We start from the raw sequence: 25,952 nt of genomic DNA on the forward strand, positions 1-25,952 counted from the left end.
GTGAACTAGATTCTGCAGCCAAATAAAAAAAATTTTTTTAAAAAGACATAACTATAAAAGGGAAGCTGAGCTATAGAGCAGATGGTTTAAATTTCTGGTCTTTTTTTTTTTTTTTTTTCCCAAATGGCCTCTTCTCCAAAATGAAGAGATGGAACCAACCCACTCAGCCTTTTCAGAGAAAGGTCAGTGACTTCTCCTTTGGTTGCAAAGGAGAAACCCAAGTACCAGAAACCGAATGCAAACAGTCTTAACAGAAAAGGAAGGGGCCATTTATCAGATCACATAGTTGAACAATTAAGAGAAGATCTAGGCCTCAGGGTTTCAGGCACAGCTGAATCCAGGCATTCCTGCGGTCAGCAATCTGCCTCTCTCCAGAGCCATTTAGCCATTAGGCCAAATCTGCTGACAACACAGAGTCTCTGAGTTTTTTTCAAAGGTCTAGAAATGTGTTGGAGAGGCCCCTAAATATTTCTTGGCTTCCAAATGTGAGAAGAAGCAAGAATATGACAAACTAGCGAACACATCGCCTTGGAGATGATCTGCTCCCCAGTGCTGCTCTCTCCTAATCACCAAGGTCAGCAGATAATTCTTCCTGCTCTGCATCCATGTCCTCTCTGCAGGCGTGGACAGCGTTGACTGTCAAGTCCTTGACACTGTCCTCACTCCCACTTCCACAGCACTCCACTTCTCCTCCTGCCTCTCTGACCTGTTTTTCCCTCTTCCTTTCTGAAGGAATGATGGTTAGGAGTGAGCCAGGAGAAGGGTTGGGAAGATAATCCCACTACCCACATGAAGGCCTAGAGGTGGGAGATGGCCTGGATCTTTAAGGAACTACAGTCGTTCAGGACTTCTGGGAGGTGTCAGAGCGAGAGGATAAAGCCCAAGGTTGGGGATCAAGGAAGGACCAGATCATTCCTTGCAAATCACGTGAAGGAATTTGGCTGTTCTCTTGAAAGTAATAGGGTGCTATTAGGGGTTGTAACAAAGGTGTAACAGGATCAGATTCATGTTTCACTCTAAGAAAGAGACCTTCGTTTGTGAGGTGGAGGCAGGTAGACAGCGGTCTAATCTATTATAGGCGGTCATAATAATTTAGGAGAAAGATGATAGTGACCTCATGACTGCCATGGAGATGGGAAAAAAAGGGGACAATTAATGAGACAGTGATAAGACTTGGTGCCATTGAGGTGTAACAGGTGAGGGAGAGGGAGGTGTAAAAAGTGAAACCCAGGTTTCTGGTTCCGAGATGAGCAGCAGAGAAGTGGGTTTTGAGGGTGAAATGATGAACAGGGTTTGTACCAACTGAGCTGGAAGAGCTTGGGGGCATTTAGCCAGTAGTGTCTGGGGTGGGAGATGCTTGATGTGTCTGGAGCTCCAAAAAGAATCCTCAGCTCTCTGCATCCAGCCAGCACCAGAGGGGGCCCCCTGGAGGTGCCACCTCCCACCTGATCAGAATAAAGAATGTCAGCGGCACTTCCCTGGGAGTCCAGTGGTTAAGACTCCACACTTCCGCTGCAGGAGGTGCTGGTTCGATCCGTGGTCGGGGAACTAAGATACAGCATGCCTTGCGGCACAGCCAAAAAAAAGGTCCAGTGGCTGTGGCTGACCACAGACACTTCTCTAGAAAGAGACCTCACAGCAGGATGTGCTCTGGGAGGAGCTTCGAGAACCATGGGTAAGGGGAAGGAAGAGGAGGGGACAGAGCCAGGCCTTTGTGACCCTGGCTTTTCTCTGCAGGGCTAGAGGCTGCAGAGACACCCATCGTCCGGGACTGGTGGCCTCCCTGGGTAAGACTGTGAACCGCTGAGTTGCTACTGAGTCAAGGTAGGTGCTGGCTGGGGACAGGGCCTCCAGGGAGGGAGCTGGGAGGAGCAGATGCAGGGTCCCTGAGGAGGGATGTTGGAAGGGGGAGCCCATGAGGGGCCAAGACATCCCCAGCCCTTATTAACACACACCCAGAATTTCTGAGACAGGTCACACAGGTATGGTGGCTACTAGGACCGCTCTGCCAGGTTAAGATTACTCAACCCATTTTCACAAGAAGAAAGGATGCAGGACTCTGTGAGAAGACCTCTCCTTTCTTCTCCAGATCCTGTAAATGCCCATAATGAAGGACGAATCATTCCTCCCTGGTGCTGCAGAGTACATTCATTAGCCTGTTGGATTCCTACAGGCAATTGGAGGAAGGCTGGTTATGTGTTAATATTGCCCGTTTATAGATCAGGAGACAGAGGCTCAGAGGGATGAAGCAACTTGCCAAAGATTGTAGAGTGGGGAAGCAAGACACAGGACTCCGAGAGAATCTTCTGGGCCCCCATCTGCGCCCCTCCTGGGACATCACCTGTCCCTGTCTGTCCCGGCTCTTGGCTATTCTCTGTACACACACACATACGCACACACGCACACACACACACATGCACACACACACATGAAGAGGCCCAGCTGGCTTGGGGTTGAGACACAACTGTGCATGACCAACACAGACAGTAACAGGTGCCGGGGCCCCTGGCAGGTGAGGTGTGGGCTCCAGTGGAGAGAGCTCCCCAAGGGTGGGGTCAGGGAAGGCTCTGCTCGAAGTGTCAACTGGGCCTTGAGGCAGACAGACAGCTGGTGTGCAGAGATGGGGCTGCAGGCATCTCGGTGAGGGGGACAAATGGCAAACACAGAGGAGGAAGGTGGTATGATGGCAGAAAGAACAGCTAGAGATGCAGTTTGGCTGCTAATGCATGTGTTTGTGGAGGACCGACCAGCAGGGGCCTGTCCTCTTTCTTTATCTGTGAATAAGTGGCTTTTGAATATCATCATTTTGAGTCCTCACAGAAACCCTATGAGTCAGGTGCTATTATTAAGTCTCATTTAAAGATAGAGAAACTGAGGCACAAAGGCCCTAAGCAACATGTTGCCATAGCAACAGAGAGATTTGGTACCCAGCAGTCTAGTGGCCAGTGCTACCTGTCCCAACACTCTGTGGCTCCCCTCTGTTACCTCCTCGGCTCCCAGGGTGGGCATGAATGCCAGGCTGGCTGGTGGCCGCCTGGTCCTCGGGCCTTCCTGGTCTGCATCCAGGCCCCGTCACCTTCCTCCTAGGCTCCCTGCCCCCAGGAACAATGCTTTCCTGCCTCTAGACTGGCTCTCTCACATCCAGATGTTTCCTTCGCAGCCAGGCGCAGACACAACAGAGGAAGTAGGCCTGCCCAGTCCTCGGGGACAGCTGGGAAATAAAGCCCTTGGGAATCTGGAAAATCCAGTGGGGCTCGTGGGATGAGGGTTGATGGGGTCCACTCAGAACCCCAAGTTCTGCCTTTCCACCCCCGATAATCACATGCTTTGAATCAAAGAACTGGGTGTGTCGCCTGGCAAGTCTGCGTCTATGGAGAGAAAAAATCCGAGCCCTGGAGATGGCATCTGCCAGATACCCTGGGGGCGGGAGGGAGCGTGGGTGGGAGGAGAGGGAAGTGGCTCCGCGGTGGGATGGTCCCCTCTCTGTGCCAAAGCAGCAGGCAGAGGACAGGAGGGGGCAGAAGTGCGGTTCTGGGAAGTTCCATGCCTTTCTTCCCAGCGGGTGGTATAGGTGGGCTGGGTGGTGGCTTCTGGCTGAATAGTCTGACCCAGGAGCCAGCAGTGGGGGTGGGGGGCCAGGGTAAGCAGGGCGTCATCTGGAAACTTCATGGCCAAACAGTGACCCAGAGCCTGGCCGCCTCAGACCCTCTCAGTCCTGCTGTCTGCAGCCCTTCCTCTGGCCAAGAAGTCTTTCCCACAATCTCCTGCACAGAAAGAATGGGCCACGGCTGCTGCCAACGGGGTCCCATCCGCTTCTTGCTGCTGTGTGTCATGGAGCCACCTCTGGTTCTGTGGCTGGTCCTGTGGCCTGTGTTACCCCCCGAGGCAGTGAACAGCTATGCATTCGCACCCTCCCTGAGGACTGTTCATTGTTAATGTTCTGTGTTTAAGGAGGAATGTCCTCTGAATCCCGATTCATTCAGCCACCTGTTCATCCTTTGTCTCTGGTCCCATCCCTCTGACAAGAGCTGTAAGGGTCTAAGATTTTACCCTACTGCTAACTAACAAGTTAAGGCTTCCCAGATGATTCAATGGTAAAGAGTCCACCTGCCAATGCAGGAGAAACGGGTTCAATCCCTAGTCAGGAAGATCCCCTGGAGACGGAAATGGCAACCCACTCCAATATTCTTGCCGGGGAAATCCCTGGACAGAGAAGCCTGGTGGTCTACAGTCCACGGGGCTGTAAAGAGTTGGACACGATTTAGTGACTAAGCAACAACAACCACTAACAAGTTAGTCTGCCCAGTTTTATGGTCGCTGGCAGAAAACATGAGACTCTAGAGTCACAGATCTTTATCACTCACAGTGAAACAAGCAGCATGAGCGTCCTGCCCTCAAATCCCCTGGGGAGAGCGAAGAGGTGGCCCCAAGAGGTTGCTGTGCATCACCGCTGAGGAGCCCGGAGCTTAGGAAACCCCCAGTGTTCACGGGGTGGGGTGGGGGCTGCCAGCAAACCTGCGACCTCTGCCCTGGAAGGAAACATTGTCTCTATTCCACTGGTGGGCAAAGAAATCTGTTCTTGGCCCTGGGGAGGGCAGACTCTCTGTTCCAAGGTTGTTTGTGATACAGATCTTGAAGAAGTGATCTGGAATGAAAGCTCACGAGGCTGCACAAACCCATCCATGGAGGTCAGAGTTCTCCTGCTGACTGTACCCCGGCTGCATTGTCCCCTGAGATGCCTCCAGCACCCCCTCCTCAGTGCTTGGCTGGCCATTCCCTTCATTTGGAACGTGTTTTCTGCAGACTTTGCCTGGATCACTCCCTCCTGCAAGCTTCTACTCAGAGGTCACCTCCTCGGGGAGACCTTTTCATACTGCACACCAATCGCTGGAACCTCACGATCCCGTTCTCAGCCATATTTCTCTAACACCTCTCAGATGTATAATTAATATACAACATAATTATGGCATTTTTGTTTGCATCAACCCCCCCCCCACACACACACACACACACACATAGGGCTTCCCTTGTAGTTCACTTGGTAAAGAATTCACCTGCAATGCAGGAAACCCAGATTCGATTCCTCGGTCAGGCAGATCCCTTGGAGAAGGAAATGGCAGCCCACTCCAGTATTCTTGCCTGGAGAATCCCATAGACAGAGGAGCCTGGTAGGTTCCCAGTCCATGGGGTCGCAAGAATCGGACATGACTTAGCGACTAAACCACCGCCTCCTCCCCAAAAAATACTTGTGTGAATGAATGAATCCATCCACTTATCTGATCTTCAGCGGAAAACCTGGTTCTCCTCACTTGAGTCTGTGGGACATGTCACTATTGAGCAAGTGAGACGAGGAACGAGTAGCTCAGGCTGGGAGTTGGAGTGGGGGTGAGAGGCCACGGTGGGGTGAGAGGCCTTGGTGCTGTGACCTTGGGGATGCTTCCAGCTTGTTGGAATTTGCCCCTCGGCCACTTCCCATGCTCTTGGTACCTGCTGCTGGCAATCTTCCGGATTGGTGGCCAAGGCTGGTGTGTTTCTGTCCCACGGTGTCGTATTCTTGCTGTGATTTAGAGAACTGGGAGAGGGCAGGGGCTTGCGAGCTGAGCTCGGATGTGCCGTTTGCTGGGTCAGCGACGCATAAAAAGAGCCACAGTCCAAGATGGAGCCCGAGACCAGTCCCTCCCACAGAGGGTGAGCACAGTGTCCTTACCACTGCATCCGGGTCCCCCTTCCCATGGGAAGGCTCTTTACTGGGATTCTGAGCATCAGCCTCATCTCTGTGACCTGTGCCATCTGTCGTGCCAACCGTGCCAAACAGACTGGCTTCCGCTCCCTAACCTGAGAACGGTTTAGAGACAGGGACCCTGTGTTGTCTTCACATGAGTGCCTGACAGTCACGATACAATGAATCTGCAGCTACGGAGGAGTAGAGAGGTGTACCATAAACGTTTATCGAGTGACTCACATGGCACCTCGGGGCAACTCCAATGCCCAGCTCACGTCAGGCACGTCTGTAACGAACTCTTCTCTCTTAGAACTGGGGCCTGGGTGGAAGTGGACAGTCCCCGGCTTACGATAGTTGGACTTAAGATTTTTCGACCGTACAGTGGTGGAAAAGCAAGGTGCATTGAGTCAAAACCGTGCTTGAATTTTTTATCTTTTCCTGAGCTAGCATATGGGGTATGATGCTCTCTCGTGTTGCCGGCAGGGCAGGTCCTAGCCAGCTGCACGATCACAAGGGTCAACAACTAGTACACTCACAACCATTCTGCATCCAGATAAGCATTCTGTTTCTCATTTTCATTACAGTATTCAGTCCATTACATGAGATTGTCAGTACATAGGCTTTGTGTTAGATGGTTTTGCCCAACTGTAGGCTCATGGAAGAGTTCTGCATGTTTAAGGTGGGCAGGGCCAAGCTGTGATATCCTGTAAGGGTAGATGTGTTCAAGGTGTTTCAACATGAGATATTTTCAACCTACGATGGATTTGTGTGTGTTAGTTGCTCAGTTGTTTCTGACCCTTTGCGACCCCAGGCTGAACCCTGGGGCTGGACCCTGAAGCTCCCCAGGCTCCTCTGTCCATGGGATTTTTCAGGCGAGAATACTGCAGTGGGGTGCCTTTCCCTTCTCTAGGGGATCGTCCTGGCCTAGGAGTTGAACCTGGGTCTCCTGCATGGCAAGCAGGGTCTTTAACATCTGTGCCACCAGGGAAGCTCCAACGATGAGTTTATTGGGTTGTAACCCCATTGTACAGCACCTAGAGGGCAGGCCCTGCTCATTGCAACTAGAGAAAAGCCCGTGCGCAGCAACAAAGACCCAGCGCAGCCAAAAAATAAACAAATATATAGACGCATAATTTTTTAAAAAGATGAGGCATGGAGAAAGGTGATGGGGATAAGAAAAAGGTGAGGCAATCATTCTTCACTAGTATAGCTGAGCTACAGGCTCCTTCATGGGATGCATGCTCAGAAAATGATGAAATTAGCACAGACCACTTATTATTTATTAATGACTCACGGATAACTGCCTTTGGTCTCTGTGAAATAGGTGTGTTCTCATGCCTGTTGTGCAGTCATTGTGCCAATTGTGGGCTGAGAATGTGACAAGTAGGGTCGCACCTCGGTCAGTAAGAAGTCACGCACTGGTAGACCCCCAGCTCCTAAGGGTAAGAAACCGTGTCTCATTTATTTATGTCTAAACACTAGGGCCTGGCACAATTTCTGCCACGTGGACAGTGTTCCATAGGTGCACTTTGGTTTACTCAGCAATCTCAGCCTCTAGAATCACTGCCAGGAGCTAGGGAGGAGCACCCTTGGGCCTCGGAACAGCCCAAATAGATAGTAGTTCTAAGCCCACTGCTGAAACAGCATTCACACCAGAGAAAAGACACCTTTCAGTGTGGGATGGAGGCTCCCTTTAGCTACCAACAGCCACTGAAATCTTCACCATGTTACGGCCTAGTACATGCAATCAGCTCCCATGACATTCATCCAGAATACCTCAGAAGCATGTTCAGGTGCCTAAAAGGGCAAACTTTATTTCCTGAGAAGTTCACATCACCCTAAACTGAAGCAAATGCAATGTTGACGTGTTCCAAGAAATGACCTGGGTTTTGCATATTTCCTGTCTGATGCAGACTTGACCCCGAGGGCTCTGCGCCACACGGGTGTGGTCAGCAGCCCGAAGGACAGGAAACAGATTACACAGGTCCCCTCAGAGAAATAAGGGGTGGCACAGAGAATCCCCAGGTCCCACACAAATATATATGGACACTGGGTAAATATTTGATGAGTGAACAAGTGAATGAAGAATGAATAAGCAGGCTTTCTGACAGTGACTGTTGAAGCTTCTTAGAATTTTACTTGCAAGAAAAAAATCAGCCCAGGGCTTCTCTGGTGGTTCAGTGGATAAGAATCCACCTGCCAGTGCAGCAGACACGGGTTCGATCCCTGGTCCGGGAAGATTCCATCTGCCGCAGGGCAGCTAAGCCTGTGAACCACAACTACTGAACCCATGTGCTGCAGCTACTGAAGCCCGCAAGCCCTAGAGCTCATGCTCCACAAGAGAGGCCACCTCAGGGAGAAGCCCGAGCACCACAACCAAGAGTAGTCACTGCTTGCCGCAACTAGAGAAAGCCTGAGCGTCAGTGAAGACCCAGCAATAAATACATAAACATTAAAAATCAACCCACATCACCCACAGCTTTCTAAGTAGAGTTGATTTACAATGTCATATAAGTTTCAGGTACACAGCATAGCAATTCAGTTTACGTGTATATATATATATATAGGGCTTCCCTGGTGGCTCAGAGGGTCAAGAATCTGCCTGCCATGCAGGAGACCCGAATTCGATCCCTGGGTCCCAAAAAGATCCCCTGGGGAAGGGAATGGTTACCCACTGTAGTATTCATGCCTAGAGAATCCAATGGACAAAGGAGTCTGGTGGGCTACAGTCCTTGGGGTCGCAGAGAGTCAGACATGACTAAGCGACTAACACTTTCACTTTCAAGAATAAATATATGCATATATTTATTTACTCTTTTTCAGATTCTTTTCCCTTATATGTTATTATATAGTTATAATAATATATATTATAATACATATACTTTATAATGTATATATATATAGTATAATAATAAAATATAATATTGAATTTAGTTCCCTGTGCTATACAGCAGGTCCTTGTTGGTTATCTTTTTTCAAATTTTTATTTATTTATTTATTTTTGGCTGTGCTGGGTCTTCATTGCTGTGTGAGGGCTTTCTCTAGTTGTGGTGAGCGGGGGCTACTCTTCACTGTAGTGGATGGACCTCTCATTGCAGTGGCTTCTCTTGTTGTGGCACATGGGTGTAGTTACCCCGTGGCATGTGAATTCCTCCCAGACCAGGAATCAAACCCATGTCCCCTGCATTGGTGGGCAGATTCCTAACCACTAGACCACCAGGAAAGTCCCCCAATTTCCATTTTTGCCAGCTGAATATGACAGAACAAATTTCTCATGTCCTCCCCAATAGTTGATGTTACTCTTTTTTCTAATCTCTGCCAATGGTTTGTCACATTTTTGCATTCATTTTGATGATTATCATTCAATTCAGTCGCTAAGTCGTGTCTGACTCTTTGCGACCCCATGGACTGTAGCACACTAGGCTTCCCTGTCCATCACCAACACCCAGAGCCTACTCAAACTCATGTCCATAGAATCGGTGATGCCATCAAACCATCTCATCCTCTGTCATCCCCTTCTCCTCCTGCTTTCAATCTTTCCCAGCATCAGGGTTTTTTCTAAGGAGTCAGTTCTTCCCATCAGGTGGCCAAAGTATTGGAGTTTCAGCTTCAGCATCAGTCCTTCCAATGAATATTCAGGACTGATTTCCTTTAGGATGGACTGGTTGGATCTCTTTGCAGTCCAAGGGACTCAAGAGTCTTCTCCAACACCACAGTTCAAAAGCATCAATTCTTCAGTGCTCAGCTTTCTTTATAGTCCAGCTGTCACATCCATGATTATTATTAGACTAAACTTATTCAGACAGAGTACATTATAATTTTAGTACTTTGAATTCAACTGTTTGATATTTATTTTATAATTTTACGTCTGTATTTATAAGTGAGCCAGATCTATTTTTCTGTTGTGGTGAAATATACATATCATGAAATACCTTAAAGTGTACAGTTCCGTGGCATTAAGTATCTTTACAATGTTGTACAATCATGACTACTATCCATTTTCAGAAGCTTTTCATCATCCCAAATAGAAACTCTGTGCCCATTAAACAGTAACTTCCCATTCCTACCTCCCCCTAGCCCCTGGTCACCACCATTATATTTCGTCTTTGTGAATTTGCCTATTTAGGTGTGTCACGTAAGTGGAATCATATAATATTTGTCCTTGTGTGTCTGACTCATTTCATTTAGCATGATGTTTCCAAGGTTTATCTTCATTGTAGCATGTATCAGAATTTCATTCTTTTTTAAGGCTGCATAATTTTCTGCATACACCACATTTTGTGTGAACACTTGGGGTCTTTCCACCTTTTGGCAATTTTTAAATAATGGTGCTATGAACATTGGTGTACAAATATCTGTTAGTCCCTATCTGCAATTCTTTTGGGTGTTTACCTAGGAGTGGAATTGCTGGTAAACCATACGGTGAATCTCTGTTTAACTTTCTGAGGAATCACCTTACTGTTTCCCATGGCAGGTGCTCAGTTTTACATTCCAGCCAGCCATGAACCCAAGTTCTCATTTCTCCACACCCTTGCCAACACTTGTTATTTTCTGTTGTATTTATTTTTTTAAATAGCTATCCCAGTGGATGCAAAGTGTTTCCTCTATTTTTGTAAACTATCCTCATTAGATTTTCATATCAAGGGTAGGCTGCCTTCTTCAGAGAATCTTTTCTTCTTTCTGTATGCTTTGGAACAGTTTTTGCTTTACTCTGCATATTTGAGATGACTTATCAGAGGAGCCATCTGAGCGAGATACCACTTTTTAAGAGCTTGTTCTTTGAGGGCTTTCTCTGTTTCCTCACTGGTTATCAATATAAGCAGTTTCTCTGAGTCTTCTAGAACCTTTTGAGCTATTTTTATTTTCCTAGAAAACTGTGTGATATCAAGGATTCAGGGCTTTCTTTGTATAGATCAATGTCCTATGTGATGTTTATCATTCCTAAAATTTTCTCTTTTTTCTCTCTTGATTAGTTTTCCCGTGTGTGTAGTTTTGTTTTGTTTTGTTTTGTTTTTTCCTTCTAAGAACAAGCTCTTGGATCCTTTCAGAGTTCCTCTGCTTCTCACTTAGGGAGTGTATTGCTCTGGGAAGCCAACTCTGGGAGTCCTTCCCTCTGGGGTCCCAGTGGGGCAGCTTGTGGTCATGATGGAAGGCTTGAGCTCTGGAGCCAGATGGCCTGAGTTCAAGTGCTCATTCTTCTACTTACTAACTATTTGACCTTGAATCCATATTTAACCTCTGTGCTTCAATTCCCCCATCTGTAGAATGGGGAGAAAAGAGTACCTACCTGACTCATTGGAAAAGCCCCTGATGCTGGGAAAGATTGAGGGCAGAAGGAGAAGGGGGCGACAGAGGATGAGATGGTTGGATGGCATCACCGACTCAATGGACATGAGTTTGAGCAAACTGTGGGGGATAGTGAAGGACAGAGAAGACTTGCGTGCCATGGTCCGTGGGGTCACAAAGAGTTGGACCCGACTTGGCAACTGAACAGCAACAACATAAGGCTAATATTAAATAGTGGAAGTTTGAACTTCCCTGAAGGTTCAATGATTAAGACCCTGCATTTTCACTGCCAGGGTGGGTGGGAGGGGCATGGATGTGATCCCTGGTCTGGGAACTAAGGTCTCACAGGCCAAAGAGTGTGACCAAAACCAAACAAAACACCGAGAGTGAAGAGTTGACAGTTTTTAAATTTTTAGAAGAGTACCTGGCATGTAGCAAGCATCATAGAAGCACTTCTTAAATAAATCTAAACTCCCCTTCCATGTGGGAGAAACCTCGGTCCCCTGGTCCCCTCTCCATTCCACACACAGACTTTCTGCACTTTCTCACCGCTTACACTGTCTCTTATTTTGCAGAACCGACTCTTTGCAGAAAAACAACCAATTTACTTTCCATTCTGCTGCCTGAGACAGCCATATCCTCCTCTTACGCACACCCCAGGCTCCCATGGAGAGCTCAGGTCAGTATGGTTGGGGGGAGAGGGGTCTGCAGGGTGGGGGAGGCCCCTTTTGAAGGTGAGAATGCCCCCAAGGCTGGCAGGGCCACCTCCACCCAGCCCGGCTGGGAGATCCCCACTCAGCTGCCCAAATGTGACAACATTGTTGAGAGATGGACATCCATGCACTTGTATGAGTCCCAGCTGCTGACAGATCACTGAGCTGGACATTGGGAGTAATGATAGTAAAAGCCAGTATGTATTGCCAAATACTTGCATTTATTTAACAAAAATCTCCATGGCACTTACAATAAATCAAGTAGTAGAAAAAGCACCTGACAAATATTAACTTGTTGAGTCTTCACAAAGACCCCACAAGACAGATAGCATTATTGCCTTCATTTTACAGAATAGGAAAGTGAGAGAGAACATGTAGATAGTATGTGGTCCAAACAGGATTTGAGATGGTGGCATCACTGACTCAATGAACATGAGTTTGAGCAAACTCTGGGAGATAGTAAAGGTCAGGGAAGTCTTGTGTGCTGCAGTCCATGGAGCTGCAAGGAGTTGGACATGACTTAGCCACTAAACAACAATAGCAATCAGGATTTGAACCCAGCAATCTAGCTCCAGCATCCAGGCTGTGAATGACTTCACTGTGGGGTGCCTCATGCAAACATCAGAAGGATTCTGCGAAGTAGGGATATCAGTACAATTGTCCTCATCTTACTGAAAGAGAAACAGGCTCAGAGAGGTTAGGTAATTTGCCGGAAGCTACAAAGCTGGTTGGTGGCAGAGCCAGGATTGGAACTTAGGCCTGGCTGATTCCAAGACCCAGACTCTTCTCCCTGCACCATCCTGGGATAACAAGCAGAGATGACCCTACCTCCAAGATGTATATCAACTAATATTCGTCCAGCAAGTAAGAAACCACTCCTCCCTCCACCAGGCATAGACTCTACTGTCATTGAAGACCCCTGTCTCGGAGAATGGTAGGGGACACCCCGAGGCAGGCACAGCTACCAGCTTGTTATCATTCCTAAGACAAGCATCCTTTCCACACCCGGCTTACCCTCAAAGAGCGTCATCCAATCAGAAGACGCTTCAAACAATGACTCCTCCAATGAGAAGACGCTTCAACCAGTGAATCACCCAATGAGATGAAACTTCAACCAGTGACTCACCCAATGAGATGAAACTTCAACCAGTGACTCCCCCAATGAGAAGAAACTTCAACCAGTGAATCCCCCAATGAGAAGAAACTTCAACCAGTGAATCCCCCAATAAGAAGAAACTTCAACCAGTGACTCGCCCAATGAGAAGAAGCCTCGCCAGTGAATCTTGATGTCTCAGTATTCCTGGTTGTCTTTAACCAGCTGGAGTTTGGGCTGGGAGGATAGGGGTAGGGGAGCACTATGAAAGTCTCCTAAATATTTCAGAATCAACTTACTTTGCACTCACTTGAATTACAGTTAAGACCCACTGTGCTGTGTTTTAGGAAGAGAGGTGTACCGATAAACTTCCTTTGGATACGAGCAATAGAAACCCATATGGTTCATTTAATTTTCAAAAATAGAGCGGATCATGGAAGGAACGACTGAAGCACCAGGCAGCAGGAAAGACAAGGAACAGAGTGGATCTGCCACCAGGATAGGAAAAGGGGGGTTTTCTCCACTCCAGTCCATCATCCACACCAGGGTCACCCAGGGGGACGAGAGTCTGTTGGCCAGCTTGGTTCTGTGCCACCCCAAGGCCAGTCTCACTGCGATTACAGTGAGTAAAGAAGGCTGCTGGGCAGGCAGGACCACCAGCATCCACTCTCAAAGATGTGACAGATGGTTCCTACCCTCCCAAAGTTCGGTGGGTGAGAGAAACATCCCCAAATTAGGATGCTTGTCTGGGAGCGTGGAAAGGGAGTTTTCTCATCATGACCAGGACTACAGTTGTCCTGGCTGGCTTCCCAAATTACAGTTGTTTTTTATATTGCCCCACCTTCCTACAGTCCTCAGAGTTCTCTCATCCTAGGGTCAAGAAGAGGGGCTCCGGAAAAGGAAGATGTCTAATTTGAGGGCAAAAGAGCAGTGTTTCAAGGGCACCAAAGATATTGCTGTTTTGTCATTCCTGCAAACAGGGGCAAGATTGCAAACCTTTTTAGAACCATCTGAGCCTTTATTCCACATGCAGGGAAGGTGGAGGTCAGGCACAGGATGGAAGAGGCACCTGAACTGTATTCCTCCAGTCAATGGAGTGTCTGGGTGCTGAGTACATAAATGTCAGTGAACAACTGAGGGGCTTCCCTGTGGTCCAGTGGTTAAGACTCCACGCTTCCACTGCAGGGGGCACAGCTTTGATCCCTGACCATCCTGACCCTGGGAGCTTTGTTCTGTGTTGCATCATGTGGGATCTTTCCTTGAGGCCCGCAAGCTCTGGATCTTGTGTGTTCAGTCGTCCCACAGCATGTGGGTTCTTAGTTCCCCAACCAGGGATCAAACCCAGCTCCCTTGCATTGCAAGGTGGATTCTTAATCGCTGGACCACCAGGGAAGTCACGACCTTCATTCTTAATTCAGGGATGATTGTCCTCTGTGAACTCTGAGCACCTTGTCATTGCACTCCTTCCCTTATAGATCAGTTATCAGATCTCCAGACTAAGACAGTAATTCTCATTAGAATTAGGTGAATTCTGTAATCCTGCACATTAGAGTCTCCTGGGGAGCTATTTTTAAAAAATTGATTATTAGTCTCCACCCTCAGATATCTGATTGTTTTTGGTTTGGGGTCAGCTGTGCATTGGTAGGTTTTTTTTTGTTTGTTTGTTTGTTTTTGCATTGGTGGTTTTGAAAGCTCTCCAGGTACTTCTGATGTGCAGCCAAGGTTGGGAACTAGGGGGAAAGACAACACCCAAGAGTAGGTTGGGGAGAGATTTGATTGTCTAGGATCGCGGGGCAACAGAGAGCTGGCACTGCTGTCCTAGGTCAGCTCTGAATGGCCGGAAATTGAGGAGCAGACCCCAGACTAGGGGGTCCCGCCACGGTCAGGACCCTGTCAGCTTTTCTTCTCCTTTCCTTCCTCCCTATTGTCTCTTTAGCTGTGATAACATCTATGCTGGTGGGCGAGCTGGGAACCTGTGTGTATGCATGTGTGTGGTTTGTCTCTCCACTTTCTTTTCTATTTAACTTTTTAATTTTTTGGCCATGCTGCATGGTACTCGGGATCTTAGTTCCCCAACCAAGGGTCGAACCCAAGGGTCGACCAAGGATCAAGCCCCCTGCAGTGGAAGCTTGGATTCTTAACCACTGGACCACCAGGGAGATTCCATGGGAAATTTTTTTCAGGCAACTTCATCAGGGGCATTTATTTGTGCATTCAAACCCCAGGCACACAAAAGTAGACACAAGCCCACAGTCTCACCTGGGTACACCCTCTTCTCTTTCCCCAGTGAAGAGGTGAATGGTCACACATAAGATGACAGCTTTAAAGGAAGATTGGCAAAACAGAAAGCTCTGCTTCAGCTGCTGTGTGACCTTGCAAAAATTGCCTCTCCCCTCTGAGCCTCATTTCCCCATCTGTGAAATGGGAAGAGAGTCAGCTCCAGGGCCCCTCTGGGTCTGACCTTCTGCAGTTGGGGAGGTGACGGGGGCAAGGGTCAGGTCTGTCCCTCTAGATTGCTCAAAACAGGGAGATCAGTATTTGTTCTGTCAAACTCACAGGTCTCTGCCCAGAACCCAATGAGACAGCACACCAGAGAACACTTTGTATGTTCCTGAGTCAGAGAACAGTAGCTGCTATAACAAATGACCCCAGTGTCTGTGGATCAACACAACAAATGCTTATTTCTCACTCGTGTGGCTCCTCAATACAGGTTACAGTCTTTCAGGGACTGAGATTTCTTTCCTCTTAGGAACCATCATCATTTCTTCCAAGGTCATGGAGGACAGGGCAGAGGGTTTTATGGCCACACCTGAAAATGCCACATACCACGTCCACTACATGCCACTGGCCAGAACTGGCATGGCCAGTCACATGGCCCCCATCGAGCCACCACAAGAGAGTCTGGGAAATGTAGTCTTTTCATCTAGCCGTGACAAAAATCAAATTGGTTTAACATGTACCATTGTCTTGCTACACCTACACAAGACTTTCTACGTGTCTACCTTTCAAGTGCTATTTAAATGTTAGATATGAATAGTAATCTGGATACCTGATAGTTATATCCTACTCCTGAGTGGAGGGGAGGATAAGGAATGTTGTTATTTAGTGGCTGTCCTGGATCAAGAATGATGTCAGAGGGAGTCCCGTGGTGGTTCAGTGGTTAAGACTCTGTGCTTCCAACGCAGAAATGCAGGGGGCATGGGTTCAATCCCTGATTGAGGGACTAAGATCCCTTTTACTGTGTGGTAGGGCCAAAAAAAGAGAAAGAAGAATGATGACTCTGAGATATTTGAGACATGAGAAATACTTTCGTGGGCTTAATCAAATCCAGTCCAGCTTCCAGCTCTAGTTTTCCAAGGTCATGACAGATTCCTGTGTCATTCACTTGGGGCACCACCCCCAGCTCTTTGGGATCCTGTGAGAAGCCCAGAGGTCACAAAGTCTGGATGATGGAAACATCTGTGGGTCTTCAGTCCATGGTGGCTGCAGCCCCCAGAACAGTCTGGCCAGGCTTGAGTGGTCCATGAGGAGACAAGGGGCTCCTCTGGGGACTTCCCTGCGCCCTGGCCAAAGTGGCCCAGGAGACCACACCAGTGACTCTCAGATGCACAGAGTTTAGTGCGTAGCTCCACCCATCTGAGATCTCTGCCACCACCCATCAGCCTTGTCCCAGCCAACCCTGGTCTTCCTCCTTCCTGGGGTCCCCACAACCCTCGTGCCCTCACAGTCTCGGAGAATCTGACCTCCTACCCTCAAATTACCACCTTCTCTCTCTCTCTTTTTTTTTAATTGGAGAATAATTGCTTTACAGTGGTGTGTTAGCTTCTTCTGTACAGCATGACTCAGATGCAAATATATATAACATCCCCCTTGCTCTTAAGTCTTTCTCCCACCGACCCCCCGTCCCACCCCTCTAGGTCATCACAGAGTACCAAGTTGAGCTCCCTGTGTTATATAGTAGATTCTCACTAGCTATCTGTTTTTAAACATGGTAGTGTATAATTCAAAACGGCACATGTACCCCAGTGTTCATGGCAGCACTATTTACGATAGCCAGGACAGGGAAGCAGCCTAGACATCCAACAGCAGATTAATGGATACAACAATTGTGGTACATATATACAGTAGAATATTACTCAGCCATTAAAAGGAATGAAATTGGGTTATTTGTAGTGATGTGGATGAACCTAGTAAACTCTGTCATATGGAGTGAAGTAAGTCAGAAAGAGAAAAACGAGTATCATATATTAACACACATATATGGAAGCTAGAAGAATGGTACTGATGAGCCTATTGGCAGGGTGGGAATAGAGACATAAAGGTAGAGAATGGACTTGTGAACCCAGCGGGGGGGAAGGAGAGGATGGGTCGAATTGAGAGAGTAGCATTGACATCTACATGCCAGTCTTCTCTTTAACAAAAAGAAGCAGCCTTCAACCCATCCCTCTGAGACAATCCAGCTTGATTGTCTCAATCAGACAGCCAGGGGTCTCAAGGTCAAGGGGCCGAGGAAAGGATGTAAGTAAAGGAAACAAGGAGAGTCACCACTCTGAAGCCCTGAGGAGCCATGCCCCGTCTCAGGAAGGCAACAGCTCCCCAGCCCCTGTCATTGGCACCTGGGAAAAGAATGCATGCCCAGTGTTGACAGCCTTTCCAGAGATGCCAGGAATTCGAGCTTTTATGCAAAATCTCCTCATTTGTGAATGTTGGCAGCTAGTTCAATTTTTTCCCCAAAGACACTCTGCAAGCCTAAACAAGACATGTCTGCAAACCAGATGTGGACCAAAGCCTGAGTTTGTTCCGGCTGCCCAGACTTTCGAAAACAGGGTTTATTTAGGGGTTTTCTCCCCAGGCTACTGGCAGAGTTTGTTTTTTTTTAAACTTCTCTATTTTTCTCTGAAACATAAAAACATAACTCCCTGTGCAAAACAGCAGGGGAACCTAGGGTTCCAAAGACAAAGGTTTGGCTACTCTTTTAATGAGTGAGGAAAACACAGTTATTAATATCACAGTTTTAAGTCTCTTGTGTGGTCCATGTTGGGGTGGCGGGGAGAAGGAAGAAAGAAGAAATAGAACGTAGCATATTTTTAAAATAACACACCCTGTGCTCAGTCGCTTCAGTCATGTCTGACTCTTTGGGACCCCGGAGTCTCCTCTGTGGACTGTAGCCCACCAGGCTCCATGGAATTTCCCAGGCAAGACTACTGGAGTGGATTGCCATTGCCTTCTCCAGGGGATCTTCCCAACCCGGGGTTCAAACCATGGTCTCTTGCATTGCAGGCAGATTCTTTACCACTGAGCCACCATGGGAAGCTTAACTCATCCTGCATGAACTCATTCATCTTCATACCAGGTGGAACTAGGTAGATGCAAGGACGGCTTGGGACGAGCCTTCTTGTCAGGCTTGAGACGAGCCTTCTTGTCAGGCGAAATAATTTCCTTGCCAGTTTGGGGAGAGGCTGCACTGCCCAGCAGGGTGGCCGGGTGGGCTAATGTGGACTGGAACACCTGCCCACTTCCTGCTCAGAGCCCAAAGGAGACTCAGACCTGGACCTGCCCTGGGCAGGGGGGTGAATGAGAGGCCAGAGGAAAGTGAGAGTATCAGAGATGCTTGGCAGCCCCAGACTTGCAAGGTCCATGCCAGAGTCATGGAAGAGTGGGTCCATGACCATGAGAGCATCGGGTGCCTTGACCTAAACAAACTCTGACTCCTGGGCAGCAACCTGCTGGTTTTTTAGATTTGTCCTCTCTATCTACCCTGGTGGCTCAGATGGCAAAGAGTCCGCCATCAGTGCAGGAGACCTGGGTTTGATCCCTCGGTCAGGAAGATGCCCTGAAGCAGGGCATGGCTACCCACTCCAGTATGCTTGCCTGGAGAATTCCACAGACAGAGGAGCCTGGTGGGCTTCATACAGTCCATGAGGTCTCCAAGAATCGGACACAACTGAGCACCTAACACTTTCAATTTCACACCTTCGTCCTACCTACTTCCAAAGGAAACTGAGGAGATTAAAATAAATGTTTGTAAAGCGGGAGCACCCCAAAAGGAGCAAAGGAAAGAAATCTCCATCTCTTGAGATGACAAGGTTTTTGAGGCAGGGCCTCCACGTGGCTGTTAGTTTCCTGACAGCCCAGGCAAAAGCGGAACCTGTGGGGTGTGTGGTTTGTACTGACAACCAGAGACTGCACCCCTGTCTGTAGAGACAGCCCCTCGGTTGGAGCTGATTACGAAGGGGAATTGATGGCACAGGGAGTGTCTGCCATACTTCCTGTGTTGGTCCCGGTCCTCTAAGAAGCAGACAGGGGAGACAAGATTGGACGTGCCAGGCTTCATGTGGGGAAACGCCTGTGGGACAGAAAAAGGACAGGGAGCCGGTGAGGGCTGGAGAAGTGAGTGCTCAGACTGTGCGGCAAGCCCAACTCTGAAAGGAGAAAGGGAGGAAGGGCTAGGTGGAAATGTGCTAGCCTGACCACGGGCTGGGGAACCCCTGACTCAGAGTCAACCCTCCACAAAGCTTCCTGGGGACGAGCTGGCTTTAGAAGCCCTGCTGCTCTCCGTATTGGCTGGAAAATGATGGATTTCACAGCCCGACAGCCCCAAGCTCCTGGATCCCTTAAACTCCTTGTAGTGGGAGATGAGTTAGGTGCATGTTCGCAGCTTCCACGCTTTCCAAAGCTCAGTTACCATCTCCAGAGTTTTGCCATGTCAGCACACTGCTGTTAAAGGAAAAAACAATTATCTTGACACTTGTTAAAATCCTAACGGGGGCTTCCCTGGTGGCTCAGTGGTAAAGAATCCACCTGCCAGTGCAGGAGACTGGGGTTCGATTCCTGCTCCGGGAAGATCCCACGTGCCAAGGAGCAACCATGCTCGAGCGTCATAACTACTGAGCCCGCGCTCTGGAGCCCTTGAGTCTGCAGCTTCTGAGTCTGCACGCCGCAAGTACTGAAGCCGCACACCCTAGAGCCCGTGCTCTGCAATCAGAGAGTAGTCCCCTGGTCGCCACAACTGGAGAAAAGCCCACAGCAACAACGAAGGCCCAGCACAGCCAAAAATAAATAAATAAAATTATATATGTATTTTAAAAAAACCCTAAGGAAGACTTTATTCAAGATGGTTGCAGTAGAGAAGGGGAATGAGGCTCAGCTCCGAATAAGGCAAAGACAGAAGGGGATTTGCAGTCAACACAGAGAGAGGGGTCGGTGGGTGGCAGACTACTAAGAAAGGATCTGAGGACTGGGGGATTCTCAATAAAAGGTCCTAACAGGACTCTTGCTGGAGGCAGGTTGAGGAGTTACCCATCAAAGGTGGGGAATAGAGAACTTGATCATTTAGCCAGGGATTCTCGAATGACTGGCAGCAGGATGCTAAAACTGGCCTGGGAGACCAGGGACAGGACAGGGGCTGTGTTAAGAGTCTAGCGGAGAACAAGTCTTCGAGGGTCCCGAGTTTGGTCAGGGAGAGAGTCTTTGTCACCTCCTGCCATTTGTCTCATGTGCTTCTTTAAGTTGACTTTAAATTTTAGCTTCTTCATACTAGTTGAGGAACTAGTTACATAATTTTTCTATATATTAAAATCAGTGTAGAATTACTCAGAGTTGGGGATCACCTGAAAAGTGTCTTATGGGACTTCCCTGGCAGTCCAGTGGTTAGCGCTCTGCACTTCCACTGCAGGGGACATAGATTTGATCCCTGGTAACGGAACTAAGATCCCGCATGCCTCGTGGTGCAACCAAAAAGAAACAAATGGGATTGTCCCACATATCTCTGGCAGTAAATATGCCTCACCCTGAGATACTCTGGTTGTACAAAGAACACAGACATGCCGATCAAAAGGCTGTTTTCCAGCCCTGGCCAGGATGCAGGCTGCCAGCTCTAAGTTGATTGCTTCTGGGCTCCTTTTGAGGCTTGAAGAAGAGGCTAAAGACATTCTCAGGGAAAGAGGAGGTGGGGAGGGGAGGGTAAGGCTGGGGCAGCTGAGCCTCAGAGCTCCCAGCCTGAAAGCCTCCCCGCCCCCGCCCCCTCCACCCCCCACCCCAGATGTGGAGCTGGATCTCCAGCGGAGCGTGCAGGCTGTGCTCCGAGAGCTCAGCGCCCAGGCCCCCGCCCTGCAGAGCAACCGAGGTAAGAACCAGCAGGCATCCTCCGTGCGCTCTGTTGGCTCCCCTCCTACCCCGTCATCACCCCAGCCAGCTCTGCCCATGCGTTCTCGGGAAAGGGTCCCGACCCGGAGCTCAAAGGATGAGGGGGGCTTCCAGCCAAGCCCCCATCCTGCTGGAAGTCCCTGGGGCCTGAATGACCCAGATGCCTTCTCTGCCCGCTGGCTCACCCTCTCAGAGACCATGGCAGAGCCCATTGGGGGTCTGCCATCCTCTTTCTTAACCACCTTCTCCAACTCCCCTTGCGAATAAGATTCCCCTGGCACTCCAGGCCTGCAGGACTCCCTGGCACGTGGCTGAGCTCCAGAAGCCATGTGCACACACCTGTCCCCACTAGCACCCCACCTCTGTCCTTTCTGCCCTGGGAATTCACCACCCACCGGGGTGAAGATCAGAGCTCGCCCATGTGTGAGAAGCCCACCCACAGGTTCAGAGCCTGGCATCCAAGGCGGTGGGGGGCAGGGTCAGACCTCGGGCTCTGGGGCTCCAGGTCTCAGGGTCCTGCTCAGCACCGTGCCCACCCTCTCCTGGCCCAGGCATGTGGAGGTGGTCCCTGCACAAGAAGGTTGAGCGGGATCCTGGGAAGAGCCCGGCGCTGGTCCGCATCCTGCTCAGAGAGTTGGAGAAGGTGGGTTCTCACTCAGAGCGTTGGGGAAGGTGGGTTCTTACTCAGAAAGAGGGTGGGTTCTCGCTCAGAGAGCTGGAGAAGGTAGGTTTTAGGGCTTCCGGGAGGGGATGAGAGGAAGAAGGGCCATGTCTGCCCATCAGCCCCACGTTCCCTGCACTCTTGTCTTTTGGTTCTACCATATTTCTCCCTCTCCCGTACTTTCCCATGATCAATAGTAGCTGCACATTGATTCCCTCTGTTTGACCTGAGTTAACATCTTTCAGAAAGAATCTCTAGACCACCACCATAAATGGAAAACTCATGTCACTACACAGAAACAAAAAGCTTCTATAAACATAAATGCATAACTACTAAGAATTGTCAAAGTTATAATTATCCTTCTCACCACCCAGTGCTCTACCTCCGGGAAACGCTGCACTCAAGGGGTCCTCCAGGTTGGGACTCGCCTGTCCTTTGCTGCCAGCTGCTGCCCCTCCCCCATGGAGGGCCCTCTTCCCCTCCCCCCACACTTGGGCTCCCGCCCCTGTGCACCCTCCCCACCCCCACTGCTCTTCTTCTGCCAGGGCAGGCTCCAGCCCCTTTCCCACACCCTTGGCCTGGTGGGACACTGCCTTCCACCCCCTCTGCCACTGGGACGAGGCGAGTCCCCCATAACCTCCGGCCCCCTCCACGCCTTGCTCTCTCTCCTGTCTTCCAGGCAGAAAGTGAGGACGCCCGCCACATCATCATTCCCTTGCTGCACACTCTAATGTACGTGCTCACTAAGGTGAGCTGGGGCTGAGGGTCTGGGTGGTCGTGGTGACCCACAAGGGACTGGGCTAGACACCCAGGAGACACCGGGTCTCTGCCTGGCAAGCCTGGAAGAACTCTAGTTCCTCCCTTAGCCCTGTCCTTGCTCTGAGACACAAAGAGATGAAACTGCGGAGGTGGGGGGCAGGGGGTAAAGGTGCATCCCCAACAGAGCAGAAGGGTTGGGAGGAGAGTTGATTTGCTGGAGGAACAGGATGGGGATGAATTTCCATCTTGATAAACGTGAATGGAGTGTCTTGCATGCGTGCATACTAAGTTGCTTCAGTAGTGTCCGACTCTTTGCAACCCCATGGACTGTAGCCCACCAGGCTCCTCTGGTCCGTGGGATTCTCCAGGCAAGAACACCTGCGTGGATTGTCATGCCCTCCTCCAGGGGATCTTCCCAACCCAAGGACTGAACCCATGTCTTTTCCAGCTCCTCCATTGGCAGGTGGATTCTTTATCACTAGTGCCACCTGGGAAAACTGAATGGGGTGTCAAGAGGGGAGGAGTCTTAGAGATGATGGGAGAAGAAGCTAAAGGTGTAGACTTGGGAGGGAAGTGTGAGCCCAGGTCTGGCTCTTCTCCCATCCCATCAGCCCACCCCAGCCAGGGCCCGTTGTGACCCAGGGCTCTGGCCACCCTGACCCCTCTCTGTCACCCAGGCCACGGGCATCACAGAGGAGCTCCACCGGAGAACCTACGCCTTTTGCACGAGGTTGCTGACCCTGCCCGCCCCCTACTGCACGATCGCCCTGGACTGCGCCATCAGACTGAAAACGGAGACAGCCGTCCCAGGTGAGAGCACTCCCAGCTCCACCCGAGGTCTCGCCTTCCTCTCAGGATTCTAGGCAGCTCGAAAGCTTCAGCAGCTTCTGGGAAAGTGGGGAACAGGGGCCAGGGACTCGGGGACTGGTTGGCTGAAGCAGTTGCTCTGCAGGGACGCTGTACCAGAGGCTGGTCATTGCCGAGCAGAACCTGACGAGCGAGCTGTACCCCTACCGGGAGAGGTGAGTGGCCTCAGCCAGCGTGCTGCCCCCGGGAGGACGAGCCAGGAGGCTGGACAGAGAGGAGCCCCAGCAGAGCTTCTCATTTGTCCAGCCATGGGGGACGTCCTCTGGGGGAAAGGGGCGTCCTCCAGGGGGGACGGGGTGTGTCCTTCCCTGGAGGTCCCAGAGAGCAGTCAGGTGTTTCTTCTTGGGCTGGATTCAGAGCTCCCCCGCTCACATGCGGAACGTGGATGGAGCCCTGGGCCACACTCCGGCTCCATGGCTCCGGCTCCAGCCTGCCCGTGGCTGTGATGTAGCATCAGGCAGCCGGAGGTGGCTCCAGAATTTCAGTAGTTTGGGCCACAATCACACCATGAGGTCTGGGCTGTGTGTGTGGCCCCTTTTAATAAGATTGCTGCTCGTGCTGGAGAGAGGAGCAGATGGGGTTGGGGGTGGGGCAGGGGGTGCAGAGTGTTCTCCCCGCGAGTACCTCTGCTGACCTGGTACTGTAAAGGGCAGCCTGAGGCTCAGTGTTCATGGAGGTGTGGGGAGTGGAAGCGACCCAGAGGGCCTGGCATCAGAGAGCCTGGGTGACAGTTGGGTACGGAGGAGAGAGCGGGAGGATTGAGTACGGAGGAAAGGGTGGGCGAGGCTGGTTTTCTGGTGTGATGAAGGTGATGAGCGTTGGGGCTCACTTAGGGTTCAGAGCTCCAGTTTCGGTGAGAAGGACATAGGGTCCCTCCTGGAGGATATCAGGGTCACTGGGGCGTGACGCTGAGACGGAGAGCAACATTTCAGTTGGAATTTCCCTAGACAGGAGACTAGAGGTCCCCAGAGGGACCAGGTGCCCCCCCCAAAGGACTCCACCTGCTCTTCTTTGCCACAGTCCCCACCACTCCCTAGTGTTATCCCCCCACAGACCTTTGAACTTGAAACTCCTGTTATTGGGGGAAGTAAATAAAATGGGGGGGTCTGCAAGGCTCTGAGGGTGCCCCTCCAGTGGCCCTCCTCCCCATGGTCATCCTCATCAGCCCCCGGTCCCCCCACCTCTGCCCTCAGAGTGTTCCTCTTCGTGGATCCTGAGCTGGTGTCTCCCTCCGTGTGCAGTGCCCTGCTGCTGGAGATCGAGGCGGCCCAGGGGCAGCAGACGCCGGAGGCCTGCATGCGCCATGTGGTCTCCCACGCCCTGCAGGCGGCGCTGGGGGAGGCCTGCCACGCAGGCGCACTGCAGAGGAAGCTGCTGGTAAGATCACTGCCCTGCTCACCCACATCCGTTCTCCTCTGTCCCGACCACCTTTTCCCCCTTAAGCCAAAAATAAATACACATTCACTAAGGAAAATTTGGGGGGGAAATGCAGATGAGCCAAGAAAGAAAAGAAAAATCACTCATACCCCTCTACTCAGTCATGTTAGCAATTAACATTTGGTATATTTCATGAATAATAACGATGGTGGCCATCATAAAAAAACATGGTTTTTGTTTTCAAAAAATATTTATTTATTCATTTGGCTGCATCGGGTCTCAGTTGCAGCACACAGGATCTTTTAGTCGGGGCATGTGGGATCTAGTTCCCTGACCAGGGATGGAACCCAGGCACCCTGCTTTGGGAGCAAAAGAATCTTAGCCACTGGCCCACCAAAGGAATCTCAGAACCAGTTTTTTGAACATCTCTTGGGTTCCAGGTACCATGTTAGACATTTTACATGTATCACCTTAAAATACCATGACACTGTGAAATGGATGTACTTATCAAAACAAAGGCGCAGAGAAGCCGATCGCCTACCTGCAATGACACAGATAAGAAGTGGCTATGCCTGGATGTGAACCCAGGTCTATCTGACTTCAAGCCTGTGTTTAGCTGCCTTCCAGCCCCACCCCTCCCCCATCCTTTTTAACACTGAAATATGCCATATGGAAATATTTTCCTTGGAAAGCTATGCTTCTAACGGGGAAGAGAATTCTCTCTCGTGAACATGCTGTCATTCCTTTAACTAGTTTAACTAGTTCCTTGTTCCTCTTGTGGGCATTTAGTTTGTTTCCTAGCTTTCCTTTCTGACTCCGCCTCTCTGATAGCTCAGTTGGTAAAGAATCCTCCTGCAATGCAGGAGACCCCAGTTCAATTCCTGGGTCAGGAAGATCCCCTGGAGAAGGGCAAAGGCTACCCACTCCAGTATTCTTGGGCTTCCCTTGTGGCTCAGTTGGTAAAGAATCCACCTGTAATGGGGGAGACCTGGGTTCGATCCCTGAGTTGGGAAGATCTGCTGGAGAAGGAAAAGGCTACCCACTCCAGTATTCTGACCTGGAGAATTCCATGGGATCCCAAAGAGTCAGACATGACTGAGTCACTTTCACTTTTCATTAACTTTTCTCTCTGACTCAGCCTCAGCCCCTATCCACAGCCAAGACCACAGCCTGTAGAGAGGTTCTCTGGCCAGGGTGGCCCCAGGTGCTGGATTTCGTGGGCAGGGGAGGATGCCAGAAGGGTCGGTTGGAGTCTGCATGGGCGGGGCAAGGTGCCAGCCCTGGGGAAGGTGGGTTGGCGGGTGGCTCTGTGGTGTGGCGCTGCTACTG

At 50.0% G+C, this 25,952-nt stretch overlaps 1 protein-coding gene across 5 annotated transcripts in view; it reads left to right on the plus strand.

Annotated features, from left to right (window-relative positions):
- The first annotated feature begins 495 nt into the window (after window positions 1-495).
- PIK3R6 (phosphoinositide-3-kinase regulatory subunit 6) overlaps window positions 496-25,952 on the plus strand; it is a 47,843-nt gene continuing 22,386 nt past the window's right edge. For 2 of the 5 annotated variants that reach the window (XM_065910225.1, XM_065910227.1), the window contains exons 1-8: window positions 1,700-1,824; window positions 11,584-11,687; window positions 20,856-20,939; window positions 21,511-21,602; window positions 22,300-22,368; window positions 23,057-23,189; window positions 23,332-23,401; window positions 24,440-24,623. In XM_065910225.1, coding sequence (XP_065766297.1) covers window positions 11,675-11,687; window positions 20,856-20,939; window positions 21,511-21,602; window positions 22,300-22,368; window positions 23,057-23,189; window positions 23,332-23,401; window positions 24,440-24,623 — 645 coding nt within the window. In that variant the 5' untranslated portion in view covers window positions 1,700-1,824; window positions 11,584-11,674. Of the gene's footprint in view, window positions 575-1,699; window positions 1,825-11,583; window positions 11,688-20,855; window positions 20,940-21,510; window positions 21,603-22,299; window positions 22,369-23,056; window positions 23,190-23,331; window positions 23,402-24,439; window positions 24,624-25,952 lie in introns of those variants that run through there. The other 3 variants (XM_065910226.1, XM_065910228.1, XM_065910229.1) reach the window with 3 other exon arrangements.

The sequence above is a fragment of the Muntiacus reevesi genome, chromosome 18 (assembly GCF_963930625.1).
Source record: "Muntiacus reevesi chromosome 18, mMunRee1.1, whole genome shotgun sequence".
Classification (NCBI taxonomy): Eukaryota; Metazoa; Chordata; class Mammalia; order Artiodactyla; family Cervidae; genus Muntiacus; species Muntiacus reevesi.